At 47.4% G+C, this 26,584-nt stretch overlaps 1 protein-coding gene across 10 annotated transcripts in view; it reads left to right on the plus strand.

The window, feature by feature from the left end:
• DGKG (diacylglycerol kinase gamma) overlaps positions 1-26,584 on the plus strand; it is a 214,136-nt gene that overhangs the window by 93,763 nt on the left and 93,789 nt on the right. For all 10 annotated transcript variants that reach the window (XR_002084030.2, XR_008422496.1, XR_002084023.2 and 7 more), the window contains 7 exons: positions 1,343-1,402; positions 3,821-3,900; positions 5,046-5,120; positions 7,867-7,952; positions 12,364-12,453; positions 14,517-14,677; positions 23,328-23,392. Coding sequence is in view for 1 of the 10 variants with exons in the window: in XM_019463428.2 (XP_019318973.1) it covers positions 1,343-1,402; positions 3,821-3,900; positions 5,046-5,120; positions 7,867-7,952; positions 12,364-12,453; positions 14,517-14,677; positions 23,328-23,392 (617 nt within the window). In the remaining 9 variants the exon portion in view is untranslated. The remainder of the gene's footprint in view (positions 1-1,342; positions 1,403-3,820; positions 3,901-5,045; positions 5,121-7,866; positions 7,953-12,363; positions 12,454-14,516; positions 14,678-23,327; positions 23,393-26,584) is intronic.

Below are 26,584 nucleotides of genomic sequence, written 5' to 3' on the forward strand. Positions count from 1 at the left end.
TGGAGATGAAAGCAGGAAAATTCAAGTCCACTTATCTCCATCTGAAACTTTGTCTCTTATGTTGAAGACTCCTCTTTCTAAACCAAACCCCAAACACCTTAACTGTCCCCTTCTGTCTTGAAGATGTTGCCGAGGCTCACCGATCCCTCATATTTCATCCCTGACTTGACTTGCTACTCCTTTTTCATTAAAAGGCTGAAGGAAAAACACCACTTTGGAAAACCAGTTGGCAGTATCTTGTAGGTTGGAAATACACAAACTCTGTGACCCAACACGTCCTCCTGTGTATCTGCCTGAGAAATGTGCGCATTTAGGGGCACCTAGGTGGCTCAGTTGGTTAAGCGTCCAACTCTTGATTTTGGCTCAGGTCATGATCTCATGGTCATGAGATCAAGCCCCTGGTCAGGCTCGGTGCTGGTTTGGAGCCTACCCGGGATTCTCTCTCCCTCTTCTGCCCTTCCTCCACCCAATTGCACCACTTGGTCGAAGAAAGGGAGGGAGGAAGAACGGAAGATGAGCATTTATTCCACCAAAAGACCTGCACAAGAATGTTCATATTGGTTTTGTTCGTAACAGTCAAAAACTAGAAACCATCTAAATGACTGCTGACAGAGGGGTTTGAGGCATATCAGTGTAATGGAATACTGCATTGCAGTGGGGAAGAGCTCTGCTGAGCTGCAAAAACATGGATAATCTCAAAGATACAATGCTGAACAAAAGAGGCTAGACTCAAAAAAAGACACTCCCTAGGATTTCATTTATGAAATTTAAAAGGCAGGAGTGATGCCTGAAGAGGCAGTAGTTATCAAGGCATGTAAGGATGCAGAAATTCATCAAGCCGGAGATTTAGATTGGAACATTTTACTATATCATACAAAATAAACCTCCATAAAATAAATAATAAACACTGAAGAAAACAAAAAAAAAAAAACCAGGATATACAAAACTAAGCAAAACAACTTACTTCAGTATCACATCAGTTAGATAGTGCTGAGCAGAGAAGCCAGATCTAAGACCTTGCTTCCCAGAGCTCAAGCGTCTAAATCAACAAAGTAGATTTCTGCCAATTTCAGCGTTTCTTCTCCCTAGGTCTGTTCCAGTGTTTTGAAGTTAAAGTCAGAACAAACGATGATAGAGGCCTGGGGAGTCTTAGAGAATCCCGTAGGGAAGCATTTCTTTTTTTTCGATCCAAAGCCCTGTTTTGAAAAACTCCTCCCTACTCTATACTGGTTTTGTATTCTCTCTTTATATTAACTATTTGTTTTTCTTCTGATCACTTTTTTTTTATATTTGACTTTTTTTTTTTTTTTTCAAAATGTGTTTGTCTTTCCTCTCATCACAGGACAGGCAAGGTGGGAAGTCTGATGGCAGCGTGTCAGCCAAGGGTGAACTTGTGATGCAGGTACCTCCACAAGCCTCAAGTCCCATCTCTCATTCTGAGTGGGTTCAAGGCTGTTGGGGAGATGGGGGAGGACAGGGTTTGCATTCTAGAGAAATATATCTCAACATTTGCTTTCTCATCTGATCTATTACATCACACAGCAGGACACTTTATTTCCAGCTTCTGTAAATATCTTTGAGTACCATACTGTTGGCAAGTGGTGAAAAGGGGAGGTTGGTTGATCCTACTGCTGGTCAAATAAATTTTATCACCCTTTTAGGAACAAGTTACATAAAACTTCAATATGCACACGTCAATACTAACAGCAGTGTGGACCAAGAAATATACAGTGGGTTTTCCAAGACTTTCAAGCTGTGTCTAGAATGTGATCTGCCAAGACAAAGTTAACCAGATTCAGAAGATCTTCTTTATCCTTGAAAAGGGAGGGGCGTAGCAATCCCTGCACCGCCCACCTCCTAGAGATGCTCTAAGATTAAATGAGAACATGCAGATTCATGTGTCTTGAAAATTAAAAGATAAACAATAATGATGGAGAAACTTTAATAAATGGGAGAGCTGTAGATGCCTAGAAAGGCAGAAAGGCAGCTGGAGTGCATGCACACGCACGCGCACACACACACACACACACACACACACACACAATGCAGGTAAGCCAGTTATTTACAGCTGGCGTCCATCTCGTTACCCTGCATCTGCTTTGATTGGGAATGCCCATGCTGTACAAGTTGTTAAGTATTTTGAATATCATCCCCGGAGGTAAAGAATTACTCCTCAGGCTCCAAGATGCTTCTGGGTATCATACAGTCACCTGGGCAGATGATAAGATTCTTAAAAATCCTAAGAATGCTACTGTCCATTTGAAACAACATGGTGCTGTGTTTGCTGAAATTTTAGCTTGAGATCTGGAAAAGTAGACATCACACGTTGAATATGGAATATGGCTACATCTCCATATCAGTCTGTCCTTCAGCTGAATCCACAAACGTTTATTAAGTACCCATTCCCATATCTGGTGTCATGGGGAGCTTGGTGGGAGGGTTATACACACACACACACCCTGCTCCTGAGACATTTCAAATCCAGTTGATATTTTGAGACATTTACCTAAGAAAACATGAAACAAAACCCATGTGAATGGGCAACAAGAGAAGCCCAGATGATACTACATACTTCAAGTGCAATGGTTTCAGTTGCAATGATCGAGGAAAGCTTCATAGAGGAAGTAGCTCTTGAATTGGGCCCCGAGAATGAAAAGTTCTTTTTAAGAAGGAAGTGGGCTCTTTGGGACACCAAGGAGGAGGAGAAACCAGAGTGAGCAGCCCCACAGAGTGGGAAGTCAGGAGATACACTCACTCGACGATAAAAGCCAGGCTTGGCTGGGACACAGCTGAGGGTTATAGGGGGCAACAGTAGATTGGGGCTATGCTGAAATGTCTTGGATGCCGGGTTGGGAAATTTGGATTATATCCTCTGGGAAACAAGGTGTCATTAAAGGTTTCCGAGCAGGAGTGGCATGACTGATGGCCCAGGAAGGAAACCACGTATGGGACTTACCTGAGATGGGAAAGGTCTGGGCTGGGTGGGTACCATGGCAGCTGCCAGAGATAAAAGGACAGCCAGGGAAATAATTGGCAGGGCAGGGTCTTCCCTAGATGACTAGATTAATGAAAATAGTATGTTTAAGAGAAACAGTGAGCCAGGAGAGAGGACTAGTTCTGTGGGGAAGAAAGATAGGTCAGGTTCCGGCATGTGAGTTTGCAGTGATGGTGAGACATTTGGTTGAAGGTACCCATTGGACAGTAGGAAATGTAGAACTAGGGCTCAAGAGGAAAACTGGGGCTGGGAATGTGGATTTGGAAGGTGCTGGTGGAAATGATGGTTAACTTCATGAGTGTTATTTGATTGATGTATAGGACCAGAGGACCACAACTTCTAAAATTATATTCAGTTGTATCCATCACAAAATATAATCTTGTGCTTGTAGGGTGCCTGGCTGGCTCAGTCAGTGAAATGTGAGACTCTTGATCTCAGGGTTGTGATTTCAAGCCCCACATTAGGCATAGAGCCTACTTAAAAAATAAATTAAAAAAATATATATATAATCTTGTGTTTATAACCACAATACCATATCATCGTTCAATGATCTGAAATTACAGTGCCATTGCCACATCTCTGATCCCAGCCTCAAACTCTTGTCGCCATTAACACTACTTAAGGCTACTCGAGTCAAAGACACTTAACTGCTTCACCCCTCAGAAAACTCAGCCAGTGGACAAAGACCTACCTCCCAACTACCTCTCCTCCATGCTGGAAGTGCTTCCCATCCACCTTTCCTGGAAGCCATCTTAGCGTCAACTCTCCTCTCATTCATCCTACTGGCTGAAAAAGAGCTAATTTCTTTTTCTTTTACCTTTTAAGTATAAGATCATCCCCACCCCGGGTACCCACCCCCTGCTGGTCTTGGTGAACCCCAAGAGTGGAGGGAGACAAGGAGAAAGGTATGTTTTCTTCTTTTTCAAAATGGAGAGGCTGAGACCACCTCACTCAGGGTTTTTCTTCCCCTCAACAGGGTGGACTGCAGAGACCGGCAGATCTGGGTTTCAGTCCCAGCCCTACCACTTACCACTTTATGACCTAGTTCAACTGACTGCTTAACATCCCTGTGCCTTGGTTCCCTCCTCTGTAACTGGAGATAATAATTTCTCCTGTCATAGCTGCGTTGTGAGGATTAAAGTAGACATATGCTTGGCCGAGGGCCCATCACAGCCATTATCATGGCTCCCAGGGTCGGACCAAGTTCTGAGACGCCTGTTTCCTTCTCAGCCTCCCAGGTCCTTTCTTGATTTAAGAGGTGGGGCGGGACTCCCTTGACTGGGACCTCCTGGCCTGTCCATCTCCTGAGAAAACAGGGCACCACCTCATCAGTGAAGAAAATGCCCAGTCTCCTGGAAGCACTAAGGGAGTGAGAGGAGAGAGGGAAAAGGGGCGAGGCAGCTCTGCCACCCTGTGCTGTTCAGCTCAAGATGATGGACAGACAATGCAGTGATCTGGAATCCAGGTTTACAAAAACAATAAGTAGGGTTGAAGCAAGAACTGCAAGAACCCCTACCTAGTCCAAGGAGCAAGGCACCTGCTGAGCTGACCTGATTCGCTGCAACCTTGACACCCAGCCCAGAAGTGGTCACTGTCCCTGCCCCCAGCCTTTCCCTGCCCAGCCCCACCTCCTGCACGTCCTCCTGATCCGAAGATTTGGGGGAGCTTTCCATAGAGAGTTCCTTGATACCCCTGTGTAGTCCACAAAGGGCAGAATCACACTACCTAGAACATCCAGAATGTTTGGGAGAAGGATAAAGCTTTAAGAAGAATAGAGGTTTTATTCTCGGCAAGAGGTCCGGGGTTGAATGCTACGATCTTGCGTGGTGGGGAGGCCTTGAGCCAAGGCGTGAGAATGTGGATGATGCTGGCTGGACCTGGGACTTCAGGGTCTGCAGGGCCTGTATGCAGTCTTCTCCCCTCTTGGGTTTAAGTGGACCCAGATTCCCACCACGGGTGGGCTCCAGAGGTGTTTGCCCTACTGTGACTTCTCACAATGACATTCTTCTTCTCTGTTTCTCTTTCCCTCTTTCTTTTTTTTTTCCCATAGAATCCTTCGGAAATTCCACTATCTGCTCAACCCCAAACAAGTTTTCAACCTGGACAATGGGGGGCCCACTCCAGGGTATGGAGAAGCAATCTTCTTATCTCTCCTCCTCCACCCTTCATTTCTGAAGAAGATACCTATCTTTGGTCACCCTTCGTGTCTCTTTCATCTGTGGACTTATCCTTCCTGCCATTTTACCCTTTTCATCTTCTTTTCCTCCTATCTACTCTTACTTGCTCCTGGAGATACTCAGGAACACCCCTTATGGCTAAGTCTGGGAAGTCGCCTCCTTTTACTCCACCCCGGAGAAAAGTTGTTGTTTCTGTAAAAGAGAAAAAAGCACATATGCCATTCATTTGATTGACAGAAAGAGCGGGCTGGTGAATTATGTTAACTTATCTGCAAGGCTGTGTTAGCTGGTGTCTTCATACTGAGTCATCAGGGAGGGGGAAAGAGTTTTCCTGTCACTGTCAGCAGCTCAGAAATCCATACTGCTGACTCAGAGTTCTGCTGCAAGTTCTGTTGGGGGAGCATTTTAGGATCAGGGCAATTAGTTATTCAGTGAAATCACTTTTTTTCCAGGATTATCCAGTTTAGAGGTTGTTAAGCTGCCCCTGGCCCTTCTCCCACAATGTGTCTCTTGGCTGTTTCACTGCCCAGCAGAGCGGGAGAGTGATAAGAGGAGGCAGGCAGCCTGAGTGCAGCTCTGGTGGGAGGAGCTGGGCCTAGTGTCAGCACGGATGTGATGGCTGCGGTCCCTGTAATCAGAGGCCCCTCCGGCCTGGGGCTGGAAGGCACCCAGACAGGGCTCCTTCCCAGACAGAGCTGGTGCGCTAGAGACATCTGCTGGCCAGCCCGAGCCTGTCTCCATGCCAGGTGCTCAGATCTGTACAGGCCGGGCTGGGCTTCCCAGAAGACAGCTGCTTTGCCCAGCCTCCTAACCTGCGTTTCCACTCACAGTTCGGCAAGACCTTCAGTGGGTGGGGGCGGGGAGGGACTATAAAAAGGGACTGTGTCCCTGTCTTCAGTTGTTTGCCACAAAGCTGTTATTTATATGGCTGTGATGGGGCAATACCCAGTTAAAAGAGGGAAAGTAACATGAATTCAAGTGCAGCACGTCAGCCATGACTTACCTGCAAAACTAATTGCAAAACAGGGCCCACCTATGCTGCTCTGGGTGCCATCATAGTCACTGCGATTGCAGTCACTGATCTGTGACTGAAGGGCAGCCTGCAAGTACCTTTACCAGCCCCCTCTCTTTTAGGGCATTGTGATGCTTGAATGCAGTACTCTAGCTTCACCTCATCCACCCTAAATTGCTTTTTCCCCTCATGACAAACCCGGTGGCTACTTCCAGGGCTGCTGTGCCCTGAGTGTCTTTGCTGGGTCAGTCTGTCACCAGGCAGGCTGTTTAACTGAAAGGAGCCTCCGTCCAGAATTCGCTTCCTAAAGGAGAGCAGAGTTGTGCAAGGGATGGGGAGGGGAGGAAATGTTGATTCGCCAACAGACGCATCAGTGACTCAGAAAGCCAGGGGTCTTTTCAGACTGCCAGGCCGGGCAAAAGGGGAACCTCTGAGCTTCAGTTCCCGAGTCCCACCCCGGTGTGCTCACAGGTGACACTTGTTCTAAAGCAAAGGTTTTGTGCCTTTTTGTGCCAGAAACCCATCTGGCAGTTTGATGAAGCCAATGGACCTCTTCTCCGAATACTTGTTAGGGTATAAAATGAAACGTAGAGGATTGCCAGGGAAACTAATGCTACTGAAAAGACAGTCATCAAAATTATTAAAAACACAAGTATGTGACATGGGAACATATGTGATCTACTAACACATTTTTGGCAAGATCCAGAGACCGGTCTAATAACTATTATTAATTAAAAGCAGAGATGAGCATAAGTGATAGTAGGGGGCAGCTGCCACAACTGTGATAAAACATTAAAATACCTGTGGTTTTGACTTTCTGACAAAGTCGCAGGTAGTGTTAATACCTCTGTGATTTGTTGCCCACTTTCATAATTGAAGGAGAGGCTAAATCTCAGGGCTTAGGAAAGGTAAGAGTGTAACATTTAACATTTTCTCCTCCATGTTCGTGGCCCTCTGGTTTCTATCTACAGACTTCTGGGCCCCAGGTAAAGAGCCCTGCTCTAGGGGCGCCCGGGTGGCTCAGTCGGTTAAGCGTCCAACTTTGGCTCAGGTCATGATCTCATGGTTTGTGAGTGCAAGCCCCATATCAGGCTCTGCTGACAGCACAGGGCCTGCCTTGGATCCTCTGGTTCCTTCTCTCTCTGCCCCTCCCTTGCACTTTCCCTCTCTCTCAAAAATAAATTAACATAAAAGAGCCCTACTCTAAAAGGTGAAGGCCTCGGAAGGATGGTGCTCACTCCCCTTGGGTCTGGGCCCTCAGGACAGTGGGCTGAATATCTACTAGTTCAGGGCACCTGAATTAGAGGACAGTTTGTGAGGACAGAACAGGCAGGAAAGCCAGAGAGGAGTCCAATCGTTGGGGGTCGGTTGTATTGGTGCCCAAATAAGCAAACTATGGCTGCCTCTGCACAAATAGTAAAGACTTTCTAGAAAACCAATTTGTTTGTGTTGAATGTTGAGTCACATTCTCCTTATACAAGGACGGCTCCCCAGGATTCTTCTCTATGTGGTACTGCTTCCCTTGTAAGTTCTGGTTTTAGAATGCTAAGTGACCCTTTCAACCCCAAAAGGAATCAGGGCCGTAACATACTCCCAGGGAACAGGGGAGACCCTGACTCAAGCAGTGTCAAATGTCCACCACAACCTAGTAAATAAGACCACTTTGGCCTTTTACTTCCCAGGTTGAACTTTTTCCGTGATACTCCAGACTTCCGTGTTTTAGCCTGTGGAGGAGATGGGACGGTTGGCTGGATTCTGGATTGCATTGGTAAGAAAGGGCTGGGAGGGACTTTAGAGTTTATTTATTGTAGGCATGTTTAAAGTCAGAGGAAGGTAATACACAGGAAAGAGAAATGGAGCCATGTCTGGTTCATCCTTCTTTCCACTCTTGGACCATTGCTTGACTACAGTGCTTGACCATTGTATCTACCTTGGGTGAAAAAAAGAAATGGAAGGACAAGTACAGATTAACTGTTTAGTTTCAGGTCTTGCCTCATAAACATGGCTGGGGTTTGGATGGTGGTAGGACAGGCCAAATTGGGGAGCTGGTAGGGGGAGAGGGAGGGCAGGACTAGGTCTCCAAGCAGACCCAGGTTAGTGGATAAAGGCCAGAGAATTAAGCATAGGTGCATAGCCTGGCCAAATCACCTTGAGCTGAGCACGTGCAGCCTGAGTCCAGAAAGCATGTCTAGAAAGTGCAGATCAGTACAAGCAAAGAAAGGTCATACTGGGCTGTGTCCAATATGCTTAGATTAGAAGGGCAGTGGGGAGGGCCCAGGCTGGGAATCAGGAGGCCTGGGTTTCAGTCCAGCTCTGCCTGGATCTGTGGGTCCATGGACATCTCATCCTCTGCAGATGATGGGGGCTAACTGTGGAATTGTCTGTCACTCCTTCCACAAATACTGCCTATGCACCTCTATGTACCATGCTCTGTCCAGGCCCTGGAGATGCAACAGTGAACAAACAGATGGAAATCCCACCCTTGCGGAGCTTCCTTTCTAGATGGAAGAGACAGGCAATAAGCAAACAAACAAACAAAAACCAAAACACAAGAGAAACATACAGCATGCAGAAGGTGATAAAAACACAGCAGGGATGGGGCAAGGAGCCCAGCGGGGGTAAGGCTGGGGGTGGTCTACGATCTAAGACTGAGTGTTTGGGGAAGACATCACATAGCAGATGATGTTTGCATGGAAACCTGGAGGAGAGGTGAGCCATGCAGATACTTGAGGAAATAGCAGTCCCTGCAGGAGGAACAGCAAATACAAAGGCCCTGAGGTAGGAGCAAAGCCAGGCTGCTGAAGGCAGTAGGACTGCAGAGCGTGCTTGGAACGGAGCGTGTGAGGGAAGAATGGCAGAGGATGAAACTGGGATAGCACAGGGCCAGGTCACTAGGACGTGGAGGGCAGTAAACAGAATATGGCTTTCATACCAGAAATGTCCCAAGATGCTAGACGGTTTCGAGCAAAAGTACACAGCGGGTCGTGAGAAAAGGGCAGAAGCAGGGAGACCTGCAGGAGGCACCTGCAGCAACCCAAGTGAGAAGTGACCAAGGCTTGGACAACAGGAGACACAGAGGAAGTGGTGAGGAGTGGTCGGCTGGCTTCTGGATAGCATTGGAAGATGGAGCCATCAGGATGAGAGGAAGAGAGGAGTCAGGGATGGGCATGGGTAGAACCTGGCTGGGGCAGGGAAGGCTGTGCCTCTGGGGGTCATAAGCAGACCACCAGGAAGGGTGGGACCACACCCGGCCCACCTGCCGCCTTATGCTCCCCACAGGCACTTCAGTTTCCATGGACACAACCCTGCCAAACAGGCACCCACGCTCTCCTGTCACCTCCAGCTCTGGAGTTGTTTGTGGGAGTGGGGAGGCATCCTCTGGGAGCCAAGGATGGAAAAGCTGATCAGCAAAGGGTGGATGGCCATAGTCCTGGGAGCCGCTCACATGGTTCTCTCTCCATCATGAAGGAGAATGTAGGCTTTGGTGACTTTATAAAATTCATCTGTCTTCACTGTCTCTTCACCATCTCATCACTGTCTCTTCTAGCTATTCCTATGAGATAGCTATTCCAGAGAACACGGGGGAAAGTCTATGCCCAAAACTGGAAGAAGAAAGGTCATGTAACAGGCTGGCAACCTGAAGAGAAGAAACAGTCATGGAAGGAATAACTGCATGATGCTCATTCATTCATTCATTCATTCAGGAATGTTAAATTACTTATTTAGTGCCTTCTGCCACCCTGTGTTGGTCCTCCCATTGATCTGTTTATACTCTATAGCCAGAGTGGTCTTTCCTGAATGTCAGTGGGTTCATGATGTGTGTAAAGCACATCAGTGTCTTCCCAATACTCTTAGGATAAGGACAAAAACCTTTCAAATGGTCTGTAATGGTCTATAAGCTGCTGCAGCAGCTGCTTACTTCCAGTCTTACTTCCTACCTCCATTCTTCTCTCTCTGGACTCCAGCCACTCAGTCCCTCTCTCGGACCCTTGAATATACCAGTCTCCTTTCTACCACAGGGCCTTTGCACAAGTGGTTCCTCCTGTCTGGTATGCTCCCTGGCCATTCCTTGGTCAACTTCTACTTCAGATCTCAGCCAAAGTGTAGCTTCCTCAGAGGATCCAACCTCAGTCACCTTATTATATGATCACACTTTTTCCCTTTCCAGTATGAATGTGAAATTATGCCTCATTTATATGAAGACCTCATTAATATCTGTCTCTCCCTCTCAACTGTAAGCATCATGAGAGCCTGTGTCTTGGCACTTTGACCCACTATTAGAGTCATAGCACCCAACACAGCACCAGTACATAGTAGGCCTTCTGTAATGTATGCAGAGATACTTGTGGTGGATGAGATATAGTTCCCCCAGGGAGGATACAGCACATTGAGGCAAGAAGTGAGTAATCAATTACAAGAGTCAATTGGGAGATTGTTCCTGGTGCTGAAGAAACACTCTGGAGAGGCACCTAGCCCAGACTAGGGCAAGCAGGGAGGGTCCCCCAGAGGCAGCACCTAAGCAACAGAGAGCTTATGACTTAAGGCACTGAAAATACTTAAGCATGGTTGACATGTCAAGCAGGAGGAGGCTAGAGTGGAAGGCAGACCCCAGTACCATGTTGGAGATGATGGGAGCAGCCACGACAGAAGGAAAGCAGAGAGCAGGGGACTGCAGTGCTCAGGCTCCAGCTCAGGGACAGCCTGCCTTAAAGGTGTGGAGAGCCACTGGGGGAACTGAGGCTGAGAAGGCAGAGAGGAGGCAGTTGCTTCAAGACCAGGAGGAAGGAATCATGTCGGGGAGCTCAGGCATCGCCATAGGAATAGCTAGAAGAGACGGTGGACAGATCTATTAAGGAAAGAGCATGTGGAAACTGAGCAGGGTGAGGAAGAGGGAAAAACCTAGGATGACATCTGGGTTTCTAGCCTCAATGCATGAAGATGGGGACCTGTTGAGATAGGGACCACAGAAGGAGCAGACATAAGGAAACAAGGGCCTTCCAAGTAAAAGGCACAGCTCGTACAAAGGCAGGGAGGCATAAATGCAGACCGTGTGTTCTGGGAACCATGGCAGAGTCCATCGCTTTGCTCTGTCCCCCAACTTACACCTCCTGGTGATGATCTCAGCCCCAGGTCTTGCCTGAGCTCCGCCATTTCCAGCATAAGTCAGAGAACGCGGGGGACCTATGAACTCCCCTTTTGCTGGGGCAGCCCTAGCATTAGCCTCACTTGCTGATTCCTGCATCACCCCTCCCCCCACCCACACTGCTCAATCAGCGTTCCTCACATCCCCAGGCCCCAAAGCGTGCCGCAGTTTATGTCAGTGGCGCCCCCTGGAGCCCAGTGGGTGCCCGGGCCTGCTCCAGCTTTCTCAGGGTGGCCAACGTGTTGCTGTAGACCTGCAGCCAGATTAGGCCACACGTGTTCTGCTGTGTTTTCTCTGATGTTTCAGTCTGATGCTCCCTCACAACCAGCATGGGAGATAAGGTTAGGAATTGTGTATTTGCAAGTCTGGGGTAGGGTGGGTGGAAGTGACAAACTGGTACCTGGGTGCCAAATGACACCTTGAGGTTTTGTCTGTCAGACGCAATATTATTTTTAAACTATGAACCTGCGTGACTTTACCTGAGGCAGCTTCAGTTTTCCAAAAGGCCCCACTATTCCCTGATTTCTCAGACTCAGCTGTTCTACTGCCCATGCACCTGCCTAGCCCCTGAAGCAAGGAGGGGACTGGGCTTGGGAACACAGAGATCTGGATTTGGATCCTGACTCTGGACTTACTTTCCCCCTCTGAACCTCAGCTTCTTCATCTATGAGGAGAATAATAATACCTTGCAGAGTTGGTCTGAGGGATAAATGGAGAAAGTGTTAGTTATGATTACGGAACTACTGTTTTCAAGGTGTATGCTGTCACCCCAAAGGACAGAATTTGGATGAAATGAGGATAAGCAGGTGCAAGTTACAGGGAGACCGTCAGCTCAATATGAAAGAATCCTTAGTAGTGGTTCACACGCTGCAGATGGAAGAGACAGCTTTAGGAGGTAGTGTGTTCTCTCTCCATCATGGAGCTATTCAAGCAAAGAATGCTATGGAAGGGTTGAAGCATAAGATCAAGGATAGATAACCCAAAGTTTCTGTAATCCAGTGGCATATGATTTTCTCTTCCTCTGCATGGGCTGCAGATAAGGCCAACTTCGCAAAGCATCCACCGGTGGCTGTCCTGCCTCTTGGAACAGGAAATGACCTGGCCCGCTGTCTCCGCTGGGGAGGAGGTGAGTGTGCATGCAGGTGGCACTATCCTGGGGACAAGCACTTCAATTTCAAGGGATGCTCTGCAGAGCTAGGCTCAACTTCCCTTTTAATAATTACATTCCACAGAGTCATATCTACTCCGTGACCATTCCCTTGCCTTCCGCATCCTGCCGAGATCTGCATTTACCCCTCAATATGTCTACTATCTCCCTGAAACTATCAGCGAAGAGCCTGCCTACCCTGGAAGGACATACTTGGCTTTAGGGTAGTCTCATCTATCTCCCCCCACAGTACTCGCTTGAGTAGGGGCACACTTAGGCATTTTCTGAATAAAATTCCCTCCTCTGCAAATTATTGCTATTCTTCTGAACTAGGATTCAGAATGCAAACTGAAAAGCTACATTGCCAGCTACCAGGGGCATCCAGATCATCGTAGGCTCCACGTCCATTGGCGCTCCTTTTGAAATCCCCCTGTGGGGGATCTCAAACTAGTGACCAGCTTATGGGACAAGAGGCAAGAGCTACAGAGAACTCTGTAAACTACAACAGAACCCATAGATCTGGGAATGCTCCAGAGAACAGAGGAGGCCAGGGCAGCACATGGAAGGGACCGAGCAGTCTGGCAGGCAGAACAGGGGTGGGATTCCAGATGGCTGATGCGTTCAGAGAGAATTCAAGGCCAGGCCAGGCAGCGGTCAGTGTTCGGAGCTGGGTATATGCCTGGTGGCAGGGGTAGATCAAGCAGAAGCCAGCCCAAAAGGAAGTCGGCAGGAACTGATGTCTTCAGCCACACACTGAGGCTAGGGAAGAGCCCCTCTGCTCCAGGGGAGGAAGCAGAATATAGCCCCATGCTCTGTGCATCTAGGCAGCATAGCTCAGCACAAATTTCATGCAGTAAGCACAGCCCTGTGCTCCCAGAGAGCCCCCAGGCCCTTAACTACATGGTGACTACCATTGCTATCTTGTGAGGCATCCCTAGGGAGCTGACCAAACTAGCAACGTGGAAATACTCTTCAAGGTTGCCCTGAAGGTAAGCAGGAACACAGAAGTGTTATCTGAAAGGAAAGACTGACTCTCCCACTAACCTCTCATGACTTACAATTCTCTTTCTATATGACTTTTCTATTGCATAAAAATTATCATAAATATAGAGGCTTAAAACAGCCATTTGTCAGCTCATGGTCCTGTCAGTCAGAAGGCCTGTGACAGCGTGACTGGGTTCTCTGCTCAGGGCCTCCCAGCCTGAAATGAGGGTGTTGGACAGGCTGTGCTCTTCTCTGGAATTTCTGGACAGAGAGTTTGCTAAGCTCATTCAGGTTGTTGGCAGAATTGAGTCTTTTGGTTGTAGGACTGAAGTCCCTATTTCCTTGCTGGTTGTTAGCTGGGACCACTATCACATCCCTGAGGCTTCCTTTTTCCTTGACAGATGAATTACTCCATTTTCAAAGCCAGCATCAGAGAATTCTCCCTTGAGAATTCCTCTCAAGCTTTGAATCTATTTCTTAAGGAACAGCCCAGTCCTTTCTAAGGACTCAGTTGATTAGGTCAGGCCCACTCAGGTAATCTCCCTTGCTTAAAGTCAACTGTGCCATATAAGATGCCTAATCATGGCAGTGACTGTCCTATCTTATTTATAAGTCCTGGGACTTTTGCAGGGTATATACCTAGGGGCTGGGGTAGGAAGGGATAGTGGGGTCCATCTTAAAACTCTATCATACTGTCCATCTGCAACATGACAAAGTCCTGGAATGAACCCTTTGTTGTCCTGTGTTCTCCCACCCAGCCCAATAATTCTCTAGGGTTTCTTTTAGCTACATAAGCCTGCCCAACTTTGGCCAGCTCCCACCACTACCCTGACTACTTTGGCTTCCAAATCTCCCATCTTCTTTCTATGCCCTATTGTTCTGTCCTTTTCCATGGCTCAGGGAACATAACTCTCTCTGGCCCCCAGACACACTGGTTGGTGGGGGAGGGTCTCCTGATCACAGATGCCCACAGGGTTCCCTGCCCTGACAGCTGCCTGTACATCAACAACAACTTAGCCTTTTTGCTCTGGAGACAAATGTAATGCCATGCTCCACAGGTTATGAAGGGGGCAGCTTGACAAAAATCCTGAAGGACATCGAGCAGAGCCCCTTGGTGATGCTAGACCGCTGGCATCTGGAAGTCAGCCCCAGAGAAGAGGTGGAGAATGGGGACCAGGTCCCGTACAACATCATGAACAACTATTTCTCCATTGGTGTGGTGAGTTGGTCAAGGATTGCCTTTCTGCATGGAAGAGAAATGTTTGGGTGGCAAAAAGGTTCTGGTCTTCTGTTGTCCCCCTCTGAGTCCCTGCTCTTTACCTCTGTCAGCTGCCCCCAGTCTTAACTTGGGTCCAAGCATCCTTGCATCTGGCCTAGGCATAGACACCTTGAAGGTCCCAAACCCTAGGTTATGGAGAAAATTATTTTCCCTATAATTTTAACTAACAAAAGAAAATAAGGAATTTTTTGAAAAACAAACTTACCCTTAGGATGATTTGAAACAGTTTTAAAAAAGCAACACCAGGAAATAACCAAGGGGCAAGGTCAGGAGAAGACTCTCATGCAAGCTTCCAGAATTGAGAATTCTGATCCTCCAAGGAGAACCATGTGGTCCCAAGCTGGCTTGGCTGGCTTAGCTGTCAGAATTCCTTCTCTTCTGTTCTTTCACCTGGGCTCAACTGAATTCCTGCACTCCAGGTGCTCATGAACCTCTGGGGGTGTCTCCTCCCAGCTGACCTCTCAGCTGAGCTCCATGCTCCTCCTTGGTGCTTCCATAGCCTTTTGCATTCACCCCATCAGTGCAGTCTCTGCACTAAGTTGAAGGAATTGGTTTACTGTGCCCTAACACACACCCCCAACACATACACACACAACCAACACACAGACACCCCCCACACACACCCAATACACACATGTACACACACTGCCCTAACACCCCCAACACACAGACACCCCCCACAAACACACACCCACATACACACCCAATACACACACACTGCCCTAACACACACTCCCAACACAAACACACCCCAACATAATACACCCAACACACCCCCCAACACACACCCCAACCCCCCCCCCACACCCCCAACACACATATACGCAATATACCCCACTAACACACACGCCTAACACATACACCTAGTATACTCCCAACACACATCCCCAACACACACACACACACACACACACACCTGCAAGGTACATACACACACACACCATACATACACACACATAACACACATACACCCAACACACACCCCTAACACATCCCCAACACACATACACACCCCCCAACACACCCAACACACATACTCCCAGCATACACCCCTAACACACACTCCTGATACGCTTACACCAAACACACTCCTCTAACACATACCCCCAAAACACACACACACAACACACATATACCTAACACCCCCACACACACACACACACATCCAACACACATTACACGCAAAACATGCCCCTAACACACACACCCAATACACATATACACAACACACACACAACACACATACACCCAACACACACCCCTAACACCCCTGACACACATACACCCAACACACCCCTCTAACACAACCCCCAGCACACACACACACACAACACACACACACACAGAGCACAAGAACAGTGCCACACTCCTCTTTCTTCCTCCAGCCCCCAGCACATCTAGCACAACTCAGTTAGTTTGTTTTACTGAACTCAGCTTCTAGGCCTAAGAGGACTGGTGTGGACACTGTTTCCCAAACTGTTGAGAATGGGATCGGGGAGAAAAGAGAACCATCCATTCCATAGATAGAGCTGGGGTTTCGGAGGGGGATGCAACAAAGATACTAGCATTTATTGAGCACCTATTATGTGCTCTCCTCTACGCTAGACCTTATATATTGTAATCCTCATCACAGTCTTGTGGGTATCATTGTCCCCACAGTCCCCATTTTACAGATGGGGCCTCAGGACACTCGACTAGTGAGGGCTGGGAATGACACAGGCACCCCGTGCCTTACAGTCTTTCCTCTGTTTCCCCCACCTTTGCAGTTACGCTGCCCACTTTCATATGCAAATGAGTCCCTCCAAACCAACCACCTAGGCCCAGATTGTGTGATACCTTTGCTTGTCAGCCATCCTCACCTGTGCCTCCTTTGAAATTGTTGGTGGCTTTAAAAGAAAAAGGAAGTAGAAGGGGAAAATAATAGGTAGCTTGGGGGAAGAGCAGGTTTAAGGAAAGGATTTTTATTTTATTTTATTTTTTATTTTTTTTAATGCTTTTTTTTAAAAATGTTTATTTATTTTTGAGACAGAGAGAGAGCATGAACGGGGGAGGAGCAGAGAGAGAGAGGGAGACACAGAATCCAAAGCAGGCTCCAGGCTCTGAGCTGTCAGCACAGAGCCTGACGCGGGGCTCGAACTCACGGACCATGAGATCGTGACCTGAGCCGAAGTCGGACGCTTAACCGACTGAGCCACCCAGGAGCCCCAGGATTTTGTTTTTTAATAAGAAGACTAAGAGAATGGCACCTGGGTGGCTCAGTAGGTTGAGTGTCTGACTTTGGCTCAGGTCACGATCTCACGGTTTATGGGTTCAAGCCCCACGTCTGTGCTGACAGCTCAGAGCCTGGAGCCTCCTTCGGATTCTGTCTCCCTCACTCTCTGCCCCTCCCCTGCTCTCACTTTGTCTCACTCTATCTCTCAAAAATAAATAAATGTAAAAAAATTTAAAAAAAAAAGACTAAGAGAGGAGCCACGGCAGAGGGAAGGATGTTTTAAAATATGTTGTATTTACTGGATTTCAAATTTACCATATTTATAGATTTTTTTTTATTCTTACAACTACACTGAAGGGCAGTATTCTCTCCATTTTGTGGGTGAGGAAACAGAGAGTCAAATGGAGGGGTTTGCTTTCATTTTCTGACTCCTAAGTCAGCACTAGTTTTCTGTGACTACAACAGAAGACAGAGGTATCGCTGTACCCACGGTCAGGGTCTGAGAGGATGGATGATTGGACTGGCAGCATATTAAGGGGGCTCCGTGCCCCAATCGGGTTTATCTCCGCAGTTCTCCTGGCATCAGGTGGGGGAGACACCTTTCCCTAGGCCTCTTCCAGCTGTCCCCTCAGTGACCTAGGCGGACCCCTCGCTCCTTTTCTTGGCTTAGAGGCCTCTCTCCTTTGTGGACCACCAGCTCAGGCGCCACTTCCCCCAGTGGGAACACGCAGCCTTCAGCTGTTGCCAGTGGGACCTGCCTGACAGATCTGGCGTTCAGGAGCCTTCTGGAGTGTGGGCTTCCCATCATTACAGTTTCACCAACACTTGTGTCTTTTTCCTGTAGTAACCAGGGCATAGCTTGCTAACAGGTATTGAGTGCCTACTGCATGGCAGGTACAGCTCCCTGTTGGTAGGTATAGGCATTATCCTTTGGCACTTTGTCAGGAGGAACTGTAGCTTAGAACAATAAGGAGACAGGTAGCAGCTGGTGAGTGGAGCTGGAACCATGAGTGAGTGTCGAGCACCAGAGCTCACTGAGCTGTGGACCACGAGCCATGGGGCCTCTGCACAGCCCCCTCTGTCTTCAAATGCTTCCCCTCACAGCAACACCGTGGGGGGAGTCTCAACATCCAGTGTGTGAGGGCTCACCAGTGCCCTTTGTCAGAAATGTAAATTCCGCCCCCATGACACATCCTAGTTTGTATTCTGATTTGGTTGGTTTGAGCCAGGTCTTCGAGTTGGCATTTTTAACAGGCCTCTGAGAGAATTCTGATGTGGATGGTCCCAACAAAGTCTTCAGTGAGTGGAGACACCCCATCAGAACAGAGAAGAATGGCCAAAGGAAGTGGACCTACACAGGAGCAGAAACCGGAACTGAGCTGGATGAAGGGGAAAAATGATAGAAAGGAGGGGACCCAGGCTCTATAAGCAGCCAGACAAATGGGAGAGCTGAGTAGCAGGGCTGGGTGCCCTGACTAGAAACTTCTAGATGGCAGCTTACAGCCATGGCTGCCTTCAGAGTCTTTAGCCCCACATCTTCTCTTTCTTAACACACTCAACTCTGGCTGCCAAAACATGATTCCTGATACCTCTTGGTCTGTCTCTACACGGTGCCATATGCAAGAAATTTCACTCACTTAGTATTTCCTGACCAGATGGATAAACACAACAAAAAGGAATAAACAGCTTCACATTAACTAGATAACCTAGCCGTAATCCCAAGAGTCATGATGATGATGGTTTTAATTCATTCTTACAAATAAGTAGGAAGGAAGGAAGTTGAGGGACAGGAGGAAGGAAAAGAAGACATCTTATTGTCCCCCAAGGAAATGCATACAAACAGATTCTCCATCACACTCAGTGGGCAGGGTATTTATTTGCCTGGGGCTGACTTATAATAATCCAATCCGTTCATCTTTCAAGTTATAAAGAACTTCACGGTATCTTCCTCATGATTGTTTTCATACACCTTTAGCCTGTGTGTATTTAACATTCTATTGCGAATCAGTGAGGAACCAGGACTGTTTTTTATCTCCTTGGTATACCCTTAGGCTTCTCTCAATAAAATGTTTGCTGGGTTTGTATGCTCGCTCTTTAAAAGTTGGAAAGGGAAATTCTTGAGAAAACAAGTAGCCAACACGCAACCCTAACAGAATCTGGAGCTGACATTTGCAGAAGCTCTTCCTCCCTGTTTGACTTCCCAAACTTTGTAAGAGGAGAAGTAGGTATGTAAACCAACCCACAATTTACTTCCTTGTGATAATTAGAGTCAGATTCCTTTGGCAAAGAGAGCCTTGCAAAGTCTTTGCCTCTTTTGAAGGACCTGGAATATCTTAACTGATAACAGATGTCTGTTGCCTTGTGTGTATGAAGGCAATGACAATGACTGCTGCTGTGGTGGCCCCAGGTGGTAAAGATTTTGCCCTGACAAGTTCACCTGGTCCCCTTGGTGCCAACAGAATCCATGTAGTACATGGAGGAATAAACAGGACACACACTCTCCTGGCCCATCTAGAGAGTGACTGTGACCTCAGTGCCACCACATTTCTATCACCTACTTACATGCCGGCCCACTCCCAGTGAAGAACTGGGATAGTTGGCCCTCTCAGTCCCCCTAACTGATAACATCCATTGGCAGGAGATTTTAAACATAGTCATTCAGGCTGCTACTTCCTCTGGCTTCTCTGGCCTCCTCGTCCCTGGTCTTTATTTTTGGATTTGCAGAAATGTCAGGATGGCCAGGTATCAGTGACAGGAAGTTGGGGACTGTGAAATAATGCCTGGGGTATGTGTAACTCCAAATACCTCAAAGGCTTTGCTTTCACTGGGCCTTAACAGGAGGAGTGAACAGCTAATCCCTTGATTCAATGAAATCTATTTCTGATGCTAGGGGAACCCAGGGGCCAAGGAGAGGCCACAGGCATCACGCTAACCCACACACCATCTTCCACCTTCCAGATTGTATTTCTCAGGCTTCACCAGCTAAGTCTCCACCATGATGAGCCTCCTCCCCATTGGGGAATTTACCAAAACGTTATCATTTTCCCTGCAACTTTTTGGGTTTCCTCAGTGTCATGTTCTTGTCTGTCACCTGTGAGAGCCATGCAGGTACTAAGACAACGGGACTCACTGAGAGATGTCTTGGACAAGGGGTCTGCACTCTTTTTCATCCTGCAACCTGCCGTAAGTTTTCAGAACAATCCAGGTTCCAAATCATGTGTTTTTATTATCTTCTTTGTCTTTTTATCAACGTAAGCTGCCAAAGTGACTTAGACCTGCATTTGTCCGGTATGGTAGCCGTCAGCCACATGAGGCAATGGTGTGCTTGCAATGGTCCTAGTCTAAGTTGAGAGATGCTATAAATACAAAACATACACCAAATTTCAAAAATGTAGTAGGAAAGAATTTTAAATATCTCCATTTTTTAAGGTTTTGTTTATTTATTTTGAGAGAGTACAGGCAGGGGAAGGACAGAGAGAGAGGAAGAATCCCAAGCAGGATCTGCGCTGTCGGCACAGAGCCTGATGTGGGGCTCGAACTCATGCACTGTGAGATCCTGATCTGAGCTGAAATCAAGAGTCAGACACTTAACCGACTCGAGTGTCCCAATATCTCAATAATTTTTATATTAACTACATGTTGCAGTGATAATATTTGTTGATGAAATATATCATTAAAATTAATTTCACCCTTTTCTTTTCACTTTTTTAATGTGGCTACTGGGAAATTTTCTATTTATTTCTTTTGGACAGCACTGGCCCAGACATCCAAATGTCTCAGAGTCCAAATGACTGCTGCTTATATTTGGAAGGGGCGCAAAAATCTTTTGGATTTTTAGTTTTAGCTCAGGAGAGCACTACCCATCTTCTTTTCTGTACCCAAAACTTCGTAGAAAGACCCCCAGAGCGTGTGGCCTTCAGAAATGCCATCATTGCAATGCTGGTCCCCTTGTCCCTTCAGAACAGAAGTCTCATTTTGCTGTCATTATTACCAAGAAAGGTTTTGACTCATTGTAGCACTGGCTTCCAAAATTTAAAAGAAATCACGATTGAATGTAAATACACCCAGCTCAGTGCCCGGCACAGAACTCAACAGAAGGCACAGGTAAATCTCCAAGTAGAGAAACATGGTCAGAGTCAGAGTCTTTATTAGCATGGCCTTTTCAAGACTGAACAGCAAAGGAACTGCTCAGCTCTCCCCTGCTACTCTGTGTATTTGTCAAGCGATTATATTGGAACCACATGCTTAACTAATAATATGGTAAAGGCTGGTCTCTGTGAAAAACAGCTTTGCAAAACATAGTTAAAAAAAAAAAAAAAAAAAAAAAAAACAACTCCGAATAATCAGAACTATGCAGAGAGTAGGAAGCCTGTGCACAGATTCTGGAGAATAAGAAAATCAGGAGCCAGTCACAACAGTCCTGGCAGAGGGTTGGAGGGGGGGGGGGGTGCGGGGGTCGTGAAGTACAAATCATGCCAGGCAACATGTGATGGCTTTTTTCTTTCGTTTTCCTTCTTTCTTTTCTTTTTTCCTGACAGAAGAAAATTAGTGCTTCAAAGGAACACAAGTAGATGAAATGTTTTCTTGAATCCCAGAGAAGCATTTGACAGATGTCACATGAATCTTATTCAGGGTGTTCACAAACTTGCTCAGAGCGCGGGAGGGAGAGCGAAGCCCTTGCTGCCTGGGGGAGGAGCACAGGCCGCCCCCCACCCCCCACCCCAGGGATAGACGCTTCAGGGCCTTTGTGCATCGCCCACCTCGTGTCCACAGTGGGTGCCTAACCAGGACCTGCAACCCTCCATGGGACTTAAAGGAAAAACGAAACCATAACTAGAGCTTGAATGTTAAATTCCCAGAACATTATTTCAGCAGGCAGTGTTTGCCAACCACAAACCAAGCCCGTATCTTCAACTTGCCTCTGTAGTGGGCTCCTAGCTGGCTGGGCTCCTCTGCTAAGTATTACAGAAGCCCCTCTTTGCCCCCTAACTTGCTTCTGGACTTTCTGTCTTCACCATTAGCCTGTAGTTTCTTCACCACACACAGCGCATGCTCAAAAAAAGCTTCTTCACTGAACTCTACCTCCTGATGTGAAAAGAATAATGACAACAGTCAGAAATTATCTTTTGTGAGTCTGCATCAAGAAACGGAATTAATACACATCCACTGAAATGGAATTTCAGTTCTGTTTTAGCCACGCGGTCCAGTAAATGAGTTTCTGTAGCGTTTTTCCTGCACGTGTCTGAGTCAGCTCCCTTGTTTCTGTGTCACTCCCCACCCCAGCCCAATTCGCCTGTTTATTTCTAAAGCCCACCGCCCGCACCCAGCGTGTTCACACGAGGACTGAGTGGCGAAGGGGCAGAACACATTCTCCTGCAGGAAGATGAGACTCTTAATGAGGGTGAAAGACCAAGTGTGAGGTGGAAAGATGAGCTCAATTTTAGGTCCGAAGCTCAGGGTTGGTTCTAGGGATCAGAGATGCTAAAAACAAGCATGAGAACTCGAGATGGCCCATGAATGTAGGCCGCAGATGGACTCAGGGTTGAGAAGTTCTGGTCAGGGGATGGAGAGCCTGGAAGCATGGCATCATGGGAGTCTTCCTAACTGAGCTCTGAGGTGCAGGTGGCCAGTAGCAAAGCAAAGGCGTGTGCAAATAGGAGGACAGCAAAGTGTCCATCGAGTGTGGTAGTGAGACTCCTCTTGACCTTGGGGAAAGTCCTTTCTGTGGAGATCAAGAAACAGAAGCCAGAAGTTTAAACATATTTTTATTATCCACAAAGCCTGTTATTCAATGCCACTAATTATTTCTACTGATATGGATGATTAGAGTTAATATATAACAGCACCTACCGACGTCAGTTTTCTGGTTTTGACAATGTACTGTAGTTACATAAGATGTTATTGGGGGAAGCTGGGTGAAAGGGATACAGGAACTCTCTGTACTATTTTTGCAACTTCTTGTGAGTCTTAAAATATTCCAAAATAAAAAGTATTTTTTTAAAAGAGTTAATATGGCAAGGCATTTCCAGAAATTCACACTCAGCTCCACACGCGGGCTTCTGCACTGCAGCTGCCCCCACACCCAGACACCCTCCCTCTCCTCAAAGGGCAGCGGCTGTCCCCTTCATTCACCCTGAACTGTGGCAGAGAGGGGAAGCTGCAAGGAGTCACCTGACATAGGCTCTACAAGCATTGGTGGCCTTAGCCCCTAACCTTGGACCTGGTGTTCACCCTTTGTGGGAGCCTCATGTTCTGCTCTCTGACATGGACTCTCAGGTTTGGGGGATTTTAGTGAGAGCCTGTGTGCTTCCTTTCCTTTCCGCATTGCAGGGTCATGACCACTAACCAGGTGTCTGCTTTCCTCTCTTTCCCTTTCAGGATGCTTCCATTGCACACAGATTCCACGTGATGAGAGAGAAGCACCCTGAAAAATTCAACAGCAGGTAAGAGTGCCCTAAGGCTGCATCCCCGGCTGCACTGCCCGCTGGCCCCTCCCCGCCCCTGGAGGCGCTGGCCAGACAGAGGCCTCCACCTGCTCTCACCCAAACGTTCTTGGCCCAGCCGCCCAAGGACTTCGCTTTCCTGCCACGTTGCCGTCGCCGGAAGGAGGGTTTCCATTTCCAAGCAGAAAACACTGTCAGAAACCTGCCCTCCCCTCCCAGAGGATGCTGTGCAGAGGGAGGGATTGCGGGGCTGGCAAGGAGGGCGTGGCGTGCCCGCCTTGAGGGGTGGGGATCTGCTCTTGGCTAACTGGAACCCTCTTTGGGGGCTTGGCTGCTTTCTCTAGACGGAAAGCTCCTGCAGCCCCAGCCCCCTGGAATTTCTCTGGGGAGGGGCAAGCAGAAGGGCAGGGGCCTCAGCTTCTCTCGGTCTCAAAGGGAGGGAGCCCGGAGGGCCGGGAGGGCGGCGCCTCTGTGTCCCCTGACAGCAGGGGGCAGCAGAGGGAGGCCCCTGCTGGCGCTGTGAGACCTGGAGCCCAGCACATTCCAGCCTCAGCCTGTGCACCCTGTGTGTAGCCTGGATGTTAGGTCCAAAAATACAAGAAGAGAGAAAACCAGATCTTTTGCAAACAAAACTAAGCCCTTCTTGCAGGCAGGAGCGAATTTGCAAGAAGTGAGTCTGACTGGCATATAGCTACCCCTGGGATTGTTGCAATACCTTTCTCCATTCTTCCTTCTTTATTTCTTCTCTTTGGTTCTCCATCTTTTTTCCTCTTTGTTGTGCCATTTCAAGATGACCATTGGATCCCATCCCACCCTCAAGCAGGTGGGTAGGAAGAATGCAGACTGAGCCTGAAGGGAGTGACTTAGTTAGCAGATAGGATCCTCTTCACAGCAGAGGCCCAGCCTTGTCTGAAGACATCTATTTAAAGCCTCACACCCCCAAAGAGCGCCACGATTTTCATCCCTACTCCTTTCCCCTGACCTCAATGCCTGGGAGGTTAACTGGGAAAAAGAAAGTCTTTAATGTAACATACTTCAGCTTCAGGAAAAGTGATCTGTGGGATCCAATAGCTGAACTCATCGTCTCCTTAGGGTGGGCATTCTGTCCCAGGAATATTCCATCTGGCTGTCTCACACAGCTTGTGCCCAACTCACAAATCACTATTAACAGGTGATTGTTAAGAGTGGGTCCAGCCCCACTCTTATTGCAAACACAGACTCACAGATCAACTGACCTTCTGTGTCACTCTCACATCCACACTAAATCTTCTTTCTCTTCTGTCCACTGTAGACTTTTTGGGTCCTCTTTTCACAGGGGTATCCTTATGCATAGTCATACACACGTACTTGTTAAGATGCCATATGCTTGTGAAATCCATAAGGGCTCTGTTCATGCATCCATTCAACACTAGCTTTTGAAAATATACTCTATGCCAGGCACTGTTCTGTAGGTGTTTTGGAGAGCCATGTGTAGGGACTGACCATCCAGTGCTGCAGACATGCATAGTGACTTGTGTTAAGTGATATGAATCGAGGTAACCTATGGGAAGGAACACAAAGCAAGGGCACGGAATTTGGTGTGGTGGGGCTTCCAACCATACAGATGCAAAGACCAGAAAACAAGGATGTATTTGCCAGGTGGACAAAAAAGAGAAGGGCTGTCCAGGCCAAAAGAACCAAATGTACAAAAAGATAACAAGGAGTGAGAGAAGGCAGAATGCTTGGGGTAGAGCAAGCTGTGCTGGTCTCTTGGCAGGGAGGAAGCAAAGCCCCTATAGTTTGTAGAGAGTGAGGAAGCAGAGGAAGGGAGAAGTTTCTCCATATCCCAGAAATCAATAGGTCAACATATGACATAAATAGAGTCATCTTCAGTTATTCACATGATTAACACAATTAGGAAGATACTTCTATCAGGGGAGAAAAAACAGTTGTAATTGCACGTTTCCTGGTGATCTGGTGACCGTTTTTCCTTCCCACTCCCCCAGTTCCATTAATAAGACTACTCTGTAGTGAGGTGCACACCCTTGCCCTGGTCGAGGTCAAGGTGGTGTGGTGGCCTGGGATGCCAGGCACCCAGATTTGTGTGCAAATCTATGTATCTGCAAGTAAGCGGAAACATAGTGGCATAGAGGTGGGCCCTGTTTCACAGGTCCTAGAACCCTTCCCAGTAAGAACTTTGAGTCCATGCTGCTTCTCCTGTGCCTGCTTGCTCATGTTGAAAATACTCAGGAGTGCCCAGTTTGTCCACTGAGAGGCAGGCGAGCAGCCATTTTCCCCAGGCTTCTTTATTTAGCTTTGGAGATGGTTTTAAATAGGCAGGTGGTTGTTGCCATGGTTACCCCATTACACCAGCGGCTAAACTTAGGAAGGGCCACAAGGACTAGGAAGAAAGCTTGATACCCGGGATTTGGAAATGTAAACGATATTATCAAACAAGGCTTCATTTTACTCGGCTGAACTTAGGTTTTCCAGAGAGTAGTCACTGCTTGGCTGGATGCCCTTACCATTAAGGTGCAGGACTGGGCCCTCAGGGATAACCCTGAGGTTCAATCTAGGGTGTTGTAACTTGTTTTGTTTTGCTTTGTTTTGTTTTGTTTTGAACTTGGCAGTGTGTTTTGAACAGGGCTAGCATTTATCAGGAAGCTCGAATTTTTCACATTGCTCATTCAGTTTTCTTCTCACAAGAATTTTTAACCTGAGGTACAAAGGCTGCAGGAGCTCTGAAAACACTTTGAAATTATATGTAAGACATTGAGTACAATTTTCAGGAGAGAAAGTCCATAACAATGAGAAGGCTCTCACAGCGACCCATAGCCTTCAAATGGCTAAAAGTCACCATTCTGAGGCTTCTTTGAATCTTAAAGGGGGGTTGAGTTTTGGTTGGGGTTTTAGGAAATTCTTCCTCCAGTGGCTTCTCCCCACAGGTTGTTGCCAGAGAAGGTAGCTGGTTGTACAAAACGGAGTTATGTCCCTCTTGGAAATAGCTTTGTTAACGGAGCAAGAACCAGACCCAAGGATGCAAGAACATGAGCCATGTGTGATGGGCAAGGAAAAGAAAAGCCTTTAACGGCAGAGATGGGGCTGTATTTGGTACACTGTACATCCTAATCATCGACAGGCTAATAATTAATTGTTAACTTAGGAATATTATGAAAATTATCATCTTGTAGTTGGCATACACATACAGAAGAC

The sequence above is a fragment of the Panthera pardus genome, unplaced genomic scaffold, assembly GCF_024362965.1.
Source record: "Panthera pardus isolate Hobbes unplaced genomic scaffold, ASM2436296v1 HiC_scaffold_16, whole genome shotgun sequence".
NCBI classification, from domain to species: domain Eukaryota; kingdom Metazoa; phylum Chordata; class Mammalia; order Carnivora; family Felidae; genus Panthera; species Panthera pardus.